The sequence below is a fragment of the Diachasma alloeum genome, unplaced genomic scaffold (genome assembly GCF_001412515.2).
Source record: "Diachasma alloeum isolate Michigan unplaced genomic scaffold, Dall2.0 Dall_scaffold_00558, whole genome shotgun sequence".
Lineage (NCBI taxonomy): Eukaryota > Metazoa > Arthropoda > Insecta > Hymenoptera > Braconidae > Diachasma > Diachasma alloeum.
Window position 1 is genome coordinate 486,739 of NW_021680690.1, and position 11,070 is coordinate 497,808.

Genomic DNA, 11,070 nt, shown 5'->3' on the forward strand with positions numbered 1-11,070 from the left:
TATGAAAATTCGGCTGCGTGAAACACACAAACTTCACGCATGCGTGGAGTGTATGGAGTGTACAGGAGTGACCAGCAATGGTGCGAATAGTCACGGCCTTGAATAAACTCCTGTTATGTTTTTATCCGTTTCTAATTACTTCTGTCGCGAATGTCGACGAGGCTCGCCCCAGGTTGTTACCTTCAAGGAGCTCATTAAAGCTCTCGTAGGGACAAAAATTTTAATTCCGTATTATCGTTGAATTAGCGAGGGAAAATCCGTAAACACTCAAAACATCAGAGAAGAAGAGTCAACAATAGATTTAAAAAAAACTCACTAATTACTTCAATTTTCAGTCAAACAAATAATTATTTCAAGGAAAAACTGAACGAATTAAACTAGTAATCAATAGAATTTTTAGATTAAGAACGAAAATAGAAACAAAAGACAAATTCAGAATTTTCTTGTTGACGATTTAATTATTTTTGAAAAATTTCATTCACCTTATTTCGCGAATATCTCCGAAACCAATGGGTTTATCAAAAAATGTCATAAGAAATTTTTGGTAGGAAATTTAATTCTCTATGGATAATATTCTGTGAAATTTTTCCTTAAAACTAGTCGTTACCGAGATAACCCAGTAATTACAAAAAAAACTGAATAAAAAATCATGATAAGGCTTCAAAAATAGATTAAGCAAATCCATTAATTCATTAATTTTCGGTGAAACAAATGATGACTTCAAGCAAAAATTGAACGAACTAAACTAATAATCAATAGAATTTTCAGACTATGAAAAAAAAAGAAACAGAAGACAAATTCAGAATATCATTCTGATGATTTAATTACTTTCGAAAAATTCCATTCACCTTATTTCACAAAAATCTCCAAAACCAATGGATTTATCAAAAAATGTCATGAAACATTTTTTGCAGGAAATTTAATTCTCTCCAAATAATCTGTTACGACATTTTCTCTTAAACTCACTCGTCACCGAGATAACCCAGCAATTACAAACAAAAAACTGAATAAAAAATCGCCATTTCATAATTTCCCCGCCCACCGCGAAAAATCCTTGAAAATTCCCCGAAATCTGAATAAAAATTTCAAATATCATAACCCCAACCACCTGTTAACCCGCCCACCCCTCCACCACCCAGCAAAACCCAAACGAATCGCGAAAAAACGAGAGAATACGATTGAAAATCAGTGGAGGTTCATTTGAGGGGTCCAGCAGGGGCTGTTTACCGGATAATAATACTCAGAATGAGATATTAAATGTAAACGAGGTGGGAGTTGCAGAGGAACGAGGCGCGGGTAAAAAAAATTATGAACTGTTGGGGGAGGGAGGGGTGGGGGGGCGAGAGAGGGAGAGAGGGGTTGGAGATGGTGGTGGTGACACACAAGTGGAAAAGTGGTGGGGCAAAAAATGAGGAGAGGTTTGAGGGGAGAAGTGAGTCGAGAGGCGCGGGTTGAAGTCGAGGGCATTCTGGATCAATACTCCCACCCATTGCCGACTCCACCACCTTCCTCAGGGCTTCGTCATTCAGGGGGACAGACTCCAAGTGCCGATCCAGAGACACTTTTTCCTCAATTAATTCAGTAGCTGTTGGTGTTTATGGCTCGGAGAAAATGCTTAAACGATTCTTCTGGTCTTTTTAAGGGGATTTATGTGACATTCATGAGCTTTGAGGGATTTTTTAATTTTTTGAATTTAAAAAAAGAAAATTTGTGACCCTCAGGAGCTGAAAAAAATGATTTTTTCGATGAAATTTTTCATTTCTGAATTTTGAAATAAAGGCTCTGACCCTTACGATTGCGAGAGCCAGGAAAATTAATAAAATTCTTTCCTAATTGATCAATTGGAATCGTTCGAACGTCCGGAAATAATTTAATTACTTCTATTTTCAGTTGGAGAATTAATTCTTCTCTTTTTCCTGTAGAAACATGTTCTCAAACAGGTCTTGTTTGAACATAAAAAACCGCAATTTGAAAAATGTTTGTGGCAAAGCAGATTTAGACACTTTTTCCTTAATTAATTTCCAACCATAAAGTCCTGCAGGCATTAAAGAAATAAAATGCACCCAGCGAAGTTTATTCATCCTGATGAGAAGATTTTTTGTTGATGGGATTTTCACCTCCAGGAGGTCATCCTGAGGATGTTTACTCGCGAGAAAAATTACACTTGCATCTGTTCCCAAATCCCTTGTTTCCGTCAGCTACACTGAGAGAAAAACAAACACATTGTCCAACAAGTCTTGTTTGAGCTAACAAAATCGCTAGTTGAAAATTGCCAAAAAATAATTTGTTTGGTTCGAATTTGAAAGTCCTCAAACATGAATAATTTTTCTGCTTTCGACAGCAACGAAATATTTGGCTCAAGAGGCGTATAATTCACACCAGACGGTGCCCTTTCAGGATGAAAATATCTCATACAGAGGAAAATTTATCAACAAATATTTTATCCCTAAGTTACAAGATTGCTATCATATCATTATTATTGTTTCATTTAAGGGTTCATTTCTTGTCTGTGATTATTAGACAGCTGAAACGAAAAACTACTGTCCCTTGTTTCGCACAAAACAAAGATTTTTCGGGAGCAAAAAACGTATGGGAGTATCGAATAACGAAGGAGTAGTGCTAGAAATGACATTTCTCGCGTCTACAGAAAATGCAATTTTTTTTTAACTACTAAATCTATTTTGCGAGAAAAATTTTTCATTCCGGCGCACTCTCTGCATGTTTGGCACAAAAAAATCCTTTTTTGATAATTTTCAAAAAACTATTTTCTTGGCACAAATAAGACTTGTTTGAGAACTTTGTCGTTCTTCTCTCAGTGTACGATGCAATGGTAAAATTACTCCCAAATTGGTAATTTTGAATTCTAATGGGAGCGTAACCGCAGAATTTTGGGAAAACATGAACTCTGGGGTCCTCGATTAATATCAATTATCATAGGAGCGTGTAGACCCTCCCCCCACGTGTGTGTGTAACATAGTATACACGCATCGATCGTCGGCAAGGACATTGCGCCGAAGGAATTACGTCACATCGATCGACACGTGCTCTCTCCGGCGGTCTCTCGCCGCAATACAGAGGATTTATATTTTTTTTTTCAACATTAAAAATTCGTGAATTCATGAATTGTTGATGGTGCGTGGCCAGAATAGAACAGAAGAGGAATTTAAAAATTTTATGGTGACTATTTTGAGGATATCTTGGGGAGGAGTGGAGCTAGGGGGAAGAGTTGCGGGAACAAAATGTAGGGAATTTAATTACCTACAAAAGATGTACAAGCACATTTCCTCCTAGACCCACTCATTAACCAGATAAGCACGTGTATAATTAAATTGCACACTTGATCGAGGGAGAAGAGGTTAAAATTAACCGTTGTAGTCTGTCGCCAATAACTTAACATCGGCTGAGTGAAATTCAACAATTTTTTCTTCATTTAGAGGGTATTTTTGTAGGCTTGAATGTGAGAGCCGACTCGTCGAAATCGCATCATTGGATCAAGAGATGTTCACGATTTAGTGAGGATAGTTTTACCTTTCTTTCTTCCAATCATTGTTTTTTCATTCTCATTAAAGTCGTAATTATCTCGATAACGAGTGACTTTAGACAAAAATGTCATAATAAATTTTTTGCTGGAAATTTAATTCCCCGCAAAAAATGTCTTCATACATTTCCTCGTAAATCCACTCATCCTCGAGATAACAGTATAATCACCAGAAACGTGACATTTCTCTTTCATCCCGCTTTGTCACTCCACTATTTTATTCCCCCTTTGATGGATTCAGGATAGGATTAACGAGAGAAAATCGCATCAGTGTTACCGACTCGTTTTCTCACATTCCCGGTGGAGGAATCATTTATCCATGACCCCGAATAACAAATACGCGGAGTGAATTATCGATGGAAATTTCAGGGGAGAAAAAAAAATAATGAATTACGAATTTTTCTCAAGACTGAAGATAATTGAATTGAAAATAATTGATGGAGTAATTAATTCATTCATTGTTCGTGGCTTGATTGATTGTTCACTCGATGATACTGCACTTTCAATGAGGAACATTATTCTTCGTATTTTTTCATTCAATTATCTCCTGTGAATAAAAGCAATCAACGAATTATCGATCCTTTTCCCCATAATTTAGTGAATAAAAATTGAAAAAAAAAATCATAAAATATATATTAATAATAGTTTGTTACTTTCACTAACAAATGCAAGTTATAAACTCCACAATGAAATAATTCTTCGATTTTTCCGCCATCAAAAAATTGTTTAAAAAATTCAGAGGACAAAATAATCATTTTCAGCACTGAATTTCCCACAATAATTCATCAAATGATTGTCAATATTTTTTTTATGCCCGAATCAATCATTAAAATCACCATTCCAAATATTTCCTACCAACATTCATCGATGAATGCAATTCTACAATTGAAAAAATTCCAAAATAGCGGAAAAAAGTGTAAAAAAAATTCAGAGGACCAAAAAATCATTCTCATCACTGAATTTCATGAACGAAACGTTCCCTCATGCATTGGAAATAATTGGGAGGAAGTAATAGTTGTGTTTACATTAGAAAGCTATCGCCAAACGATCGAAAAACAATTTCCAAATAGTTTTTTAACGATCAATGAAACAGAAGGAGATTAAATCTCTCTCCTCCAGTCAATTTCAAAGGACTTATCGATGTCACATGAGATAAGATACCCAGACTTTCTACATTGTGTGATAGCATTGTATACCCTAACAACAATCAGATCACCTCTGGTATTTCAAAGAGAAATTAATGGACATTGGCAGGTTTATTGTCGTCCATTAGCCACGGTAATTAGATACAAACTCCAACCAACATTGATAATCAGATATTCGACAGTTTCTGGGAGTATTTCACCAACTTTCGACTAGTGCAGATGTCATTCCGGGGAGGTTGATTGGTGTGTTCGAGGGGTTGAATGGTATATCAAACTTTGGGAAATCATTTTGAGTGGACAAATTGCGGGAATAACTCGGTTTTCAATTGAAAATGTAATTTTCACTTTGAATGAAAAAGTTTTGAGTGGAAAGCAATACTGTTAGCCCAGAAGAGTCAGCAAAATAATTTATCTTAGTTGAAAAATGAACTTGTGGACGTCAAGAAAATTCATTTGAATATTCTTCAGCTATTGCAGAATGCAAAACAATTTTTTTTCATGTAAATAGAATTTTTGTCGATTTTTCAAGGGAAAAATTATTCCAAATAGTCAATTTTCAATTAAAATCATAACTCTGCGAAAAAGCAGTGAGAAATAAATTTTTTTCACTTGAAGAAATGTTTACATAAATTATTTGGGTGATGAAAAATGTTCTTTGAGCATTAGAAAATGGAGACAATTTTTTTAAGGTAATTTTAGACAAGAAAAGAAACTTTTACGCCAGAAAAATCAGCAAAATAATTTTTTGTGTTGAAAAATGAACTTGTGGATGTGAATAAAATACATTTGAATATTCTTCAGCTATTGCAGAATGTAGAACAATTTTTTTCATGTAAATACAATTTTTTTAGATTTTTCAAGGAAAAAATTATTCTAAATAGTCCATTTTCAATTAAAATCATAACTCTGCCCAAAAGCAGAGAAAAATTTTTTTTTCCCTTGAAAAAATGTTTAAATAAATTATTTCGATGAAGAAAAAGGTTTTTTGAACATTAAAAAACGAAGAATAATTTTTTCAGGCAATTTTTATTTTTTTTTTTTATAAAAAAAAAAGAAAAAATTTCTTTTTCGCTTAAAAAATGTTTAAATACATTATTTGGATGGTGAAAAATGTTCTTCAAGCATTACAAAATGAGAGGATAATTTTTTTTTTGGGAATAGATAGGAAAAGAAACTTTTACCCCAACAAAATCAACAAAATAATTTTTTTAGTTGAAAAAAGAACTTGTGGACATGAATAAAATCCTTGTGAATGTATTCCACCCATTAAGTAATGCAAAATAATTTTTTTCTCGTGTAAAAGGCGTTTTCTTCGAATTTTTTGAAGACAAAATTGCCCTAAAAAATTGATCTAAAGAAGAAAACCATAAAATAACGTCCAAGGTACGGAGAAACCGACAAGTCTTAGTCATATACTCGTAGGCAGCTATACCTGCGAGTGCGTGGGCCCCCTGAATATTTTATCCAGCCTCGGGGAGACAAACTGAATCGAACCTACAGGCGAGATCCATTCAATCGAGTTACTCGGAAAAATTGACTTTTCATATAAAAAAAATATTAAATGAAAATAATTCCAGAATGGAAAAACGATACGAGTAAAGTGATATCTGAGGTATGACGGGAATTCACGACATTCCAGGTGGATTATTTGTGTGTATTTTAGTATTTTCAGGAGATGTATTGCATGACGAATGCCTGAATGATGTAATGGACTGAATTATCGCAGAATTATTACAGAAAAAAAATTGAAGAAGTTCTAGACAATTTTGGGAGTGAATTTTCTACTGAACCACTTCACCCAGACTATTTCGCGAATATCTAGGAAACTATTGAGTTGAGAGAAAAATGTCAGAGGAAATTTTTGTAGAAAATTCAATTTCCCACAAAAAATGTTTAGTGACATTTTGTCGTAAATCGAAGGGTATCCGAGATATTTCCGAAACAATCTGTATTCACAAATGGTTTTTTGTTCCAATTGGCCCATCGACGGAAGAATAAAGCGAATTCTCCCGGCAGAATTCAATAAAACCACTCCAGTGAAATTATATAAGAATAATCACGCGATTTAATCATAAATTAAGGGTATATCGGTGTGCATCCGATCGTCAAAGAGAAATTATTTTTAGATAAACATTAATATAACTTCCTGGCACAGAGGTACGTGAGGTTGGGTGAGAGATGGTCCAACGCCAAAAAAACAAATGCTGTGATACTCCCTATAGATTCATGAATGGCACAATAGATTCAATAGGCAGAATACGAGATAATAATAACGATTGATTTATAAGGTCAACTGCATAAAATTCATTTCAATTATTCTATTCTTGAAAACTGGCTAAAAACAATTCCTCAGAATACTTGGATGAGATATTCCGGCTCATCTTTCGTATTGTTGATTAATCCTGGGGCTCGTAATCCTCCAGGAAGTGAAAACTCTCGATTTTTCGGTGGAAAAAGAATTCTCCGAGGGCGTAAATTCTGTTGAAACGTCAGAAACGTGAATTATTCCCGCTATTTTCGGGAATATCTCAGCTCGAACATGAATTTAATCTCGACCACAAGAGAGCCAGGGAAATTTCCGGCTCCAAACTCACCAGGAAGCTCTATTTTGCTTCAGAACTTTAGCTAGCATCAAAGATTTTCGTCTAACATCAAGAATTTTGCTTTGGGGGGACCTCCATCATCAGCAGCTGAGGCATTCTCAACCACTTCAAGAGATTGTGATTTTCTTGGGGGTTCAACGCTTCTTTATCAACCACATCCGTCCTCTCTTGGTTTTAAAATTCCCCAAAAATCAGTTGACTTTAAAATTTTGATGGATTTCTCCAGACTTATCTTCTAGAATCATCACATGATTCCAGCAAAACAAAATTTCTGTGGATGAATCTTTTCAAAGCGACAGAGAACCTATTGCCCGCCAAATTATCATCAAGTTCTTAATTTTCCTGAATTGCTCTGTGTGATTAAAAAAAAATCCAGAAAGAACGAACTGACCCTCAATTTTTCATGCATTCTCTTCCATCTCGTTGAATAATCGAAAACGTTCAGAAAAAAGTTATTTTTCAGAAGGACTTATTCAATTATCTGTGAACTGAGGTGATTCCTGCAAAATTATCATGAATTCCTTTTCAATTATCATCAAAAAATCTCCAAAATGTCCAGAGAAAGTGAATTCTCTGGAGGAGTTTCCTAAAAAGCAACAGAAAAAAACAGATTCACCTTAAAATCATCTTCAAATCAAGATAATTGCGGTGAAATTTCCAGGTATTATCTTGCAATTCCTGCAGACTTCTTTGACTTCTTAACCAATTTCTTAACAAATGGTTAATAAAACGAAATTCTCCTAAATTCCCCCTCAATTCTTGCAAAATCATCCGGAAAAAATTCCAGAAAAAATGAATTGTCTGGATGTGGCTTTTGTAGGACAAAAAGCTGATTTGCCCTCAATTATCCCTCAAATTCCTCAAAAAAAAAATCAATAAACAAATAAATTCCTGAAAAAATCCCCTGAGCCCCCCCGAAACCTTTGAATAGCGACAATTCCTCCTGGATTTCCCACGAATTCCTCTCAAATCACGAAAAACATCCTTAAAACATAAACAACCATTCGCTGAATCCTCATTCAATTACCTTTGAGCTGTGGCAACTGCTGCAACTCAACATCCTGTGAATTCCTGTACCTCGACAATTCCTGTGGCTTCGTTCCTTCTTAACCGATTTCTTAGCAAATGGTTAATAAAACAAAATTCTCCTAAATTCCCCCTCAATTCTCGCAAAATCATCCAGAAAAAATTCCAGAAAGAATGAATTCTCTGGATGTGGCTTTTGTAGGACAAAAAACTGATTTGCCCACAATTATCCCTCAAATTCCTCAAAAAAAAAATCAATAAACAAATAAATTCCTGAAAAAATCTCCTGAACCTCCCCAAAACCTTTGAATAGCGACAATTCCTCCTGGATTTCCCACGAATTCCTCTCAAATCACGAAAAACATCCTTAAAACATAAACAACCATTCGCTGAATCCTCATTCAATTACCTTTGAGCTGTGGCAACTGCTGCAACTCAACATCCTGTGAATTCCTGTACCTCGACAATTCCTGTGGCTTCGTTCCTTCTTAACCGATTTCTTAGCAAATGGTTAATAAAACAAAATTCTCCTAAATTCCCCCTCAATTCTCGCAAAATCATCCAGAAAAAATTCCAGAAAGAATGAATTCTCTGGATGTGGCTTTTGTAGGACAAAAAACTGATTTGCCCTCAATTATCCCTCAGATTCCTCAGAAAAAAAAACAATAAACAAATAAATTCCTGAAAAAATCCCCTGAGCCCCCCCAAAACCTTTGAATAGCGACAATTCCTCCTGGATTTCCCACGAATTCCTCTCAAATCACGAAAAACATCCTTAAAACATAAACAACCATTCGCTGAATCCTCATTCAATTACCTTTGAGCTGTGGCAACTGCTGCAACTCAACATCCTGTGAATTCCTGTACCTCGAGGATCCCTGCGACTTCTTGGACTTCTTCTTAAGCGATCGCTTAGCGAATGGATCTATCCGATCGACAAACGCGCCAGATGACATGTTGTTAGGATTTGAGGCACTGCGGATGCTGGATTGTCTCGCTGCTCCGGCGTCACGCTCGTGCCCCTGTTCCTCTTCTCTCGGTGATGTCGTGGCGGCTAGATTCCTGAATTATCACCCTGTATCACCATCGAAACCATCACTCGTACCCCAACTTTTCCCCTTGAAAAAAAATCCCCCGAAGCCCGGACAAATCACAAGGTTAACCCCAAGTTGTTCACTCCATCCACAAAATTCCCTCACTCCCTAGGCGTTGTCGCACTCCCTCAACTCCCGGAGCCTCCCCAATCGTCAGAAAAACCCCCGGCAGACCCTTTCCCCAAGTTTATCACCGAGTAAATCACACCCGGGGGCCAACACAAGCCCCAAATTTCACGGTTAATGATGAATTATCAGAAATTATCGGCTTATTTCGCTTCCTCACAATCCACTGGGCCCTCTTGCGTGAGTTTCTCACAAAACCAACAACTCCCTCACTTGTGGACACCTCCAAGGAATCCCAAGACTCACCACGGACACTCCAAAATTCACTCACTCAATTTTTTTTCCCCCAATCACTCACTATTTTTTTTTTTTAGAGTTGTTTACACTCGGGGGTTAGCCCGGAGTTTATTCCGGTTTTTACGGTGTAAATTCGATAGCCGGGACCGGCTACGTGCCCGTCCGGATGCTCCCGGAGTTACGGAGAGGGGCGAGGGGGGGAGAGAGTGCTCCAAGCACCGTTATATCACGTCTCGAGTCTCACTCGAAGGAATTGCCGATAATTCGGGGTTGTTTACGAGATTTTTGGCTGCACTTTGGGGGCTTTTACGGCTCTGACGATGAGGTTCTAGTCCTGGGGCTCGGTTTACAGCATTTTTGGGGGAGTTGTCGCGGGTTCGGTGGATTTGGGGGACTTTGGGGGCTGTTTGGTTATTTTTTGGGGGATTCAGATGCACTTGGCCGCCATCAGCTGCTCGTGGCGATCGTCAATCACTCGTTTCACACGTCGATGGGGTGAACAACCCTCTCGGGACTCGCGGTCATTTTTTTTTCGGAGGGTTTGGGGGGCACTTGACACTTATTCGGTATTTACACTTGACACTTGGGGGATTGTTAGGTGAGCACTTTGGAGACTCGGGAGTGCACACACTTTGGCATGATTCTGGCGACACGGCGCGGTGCGGGGGGAGTTTCGGGTTTTTAGAGTGCGGGGGGCAGGGACTGCGCGCACGGGGGCTCGGGGATCGCGAGGGTTTTAGAAGTTTGACGCGGTTTTTGTCGTATAAAATGAAACTCAACGAGACGATGGGTTTGAGGTGTCCCTTCTGTGCCTGAAAATAGTAATGTGTGTGCTGAGGCGATCATTGGGGGCCGAGGGGAGACGGAGGCCTACGGAGCCGCACGAGTGGCGGCGGTCCAGTGGGTGTGGCGGGAGGTTCGAATCTCTGGCGGAACTTTCGGGTTTTTTATTTATTCNACGGTCGAGGGGACAGTGGCGGGAGGGTATAATTTTTCATCGAAACTTTACGGTTTTTGCTTCCGAATGGAAGCATTGTATTTATTTATCCTTTTTTTTGGGGGGGTTATCTTTTTTTTTTTATTTTGGAATTTAGGGCGGGATTTTTAGGGGGTTTGCGGCGGGGGAGGGGGGTTGGACAACGGTCGAGGGGACAGTGGCGGGAGGGTATAATTTTTCATCGAAACTTTACGGTTTTTGCTTCCGAATGGAAGCATTGTATTTATTTATCCTTTTTTTTGGGGGGGTTATCTTTTTTTTTTTATTTTGGAATTTAGGGCGGGATTTTTAGGGGGTTTGCGGC

General features: G+C 37.7%; 1 protein-coding gene across 2 annotated transcripts in view; it reads right to left on the minus strand.

Moving 5' to 3' along the window:
• Positions 1 to 10,620, minus strand: part of LOC107043365 (serine/threonine-protein phosphatase 2A 56 kDa regulatory subunit epsilon isoform) — a 28,060-nt gene extending 17,440 nt beyond the window's left edge. The window contains exon 1 of one of the 2 annotated variants that reach the window (XM_015264852.2): positions 9,130 to 10,620. In XM_015264852.2, coding sequence (XP_015120338.1) covers positions 9,130 to 9,268 — 139 coding nt within the window. In that variant the 5' untranslated portion in view covers positions 9,269 to 10,620. Of the gene's footprint in view, positions 1 to 8,313; positions 8,371 to 9,129 lie in introns of those variants that run through there. The other variant, XM_015264853.2, reaches the window with a different exon arrangement.
• Between the last annotated feature and the right edge of the window lie 450 nt (positions 10,621 to 11,070).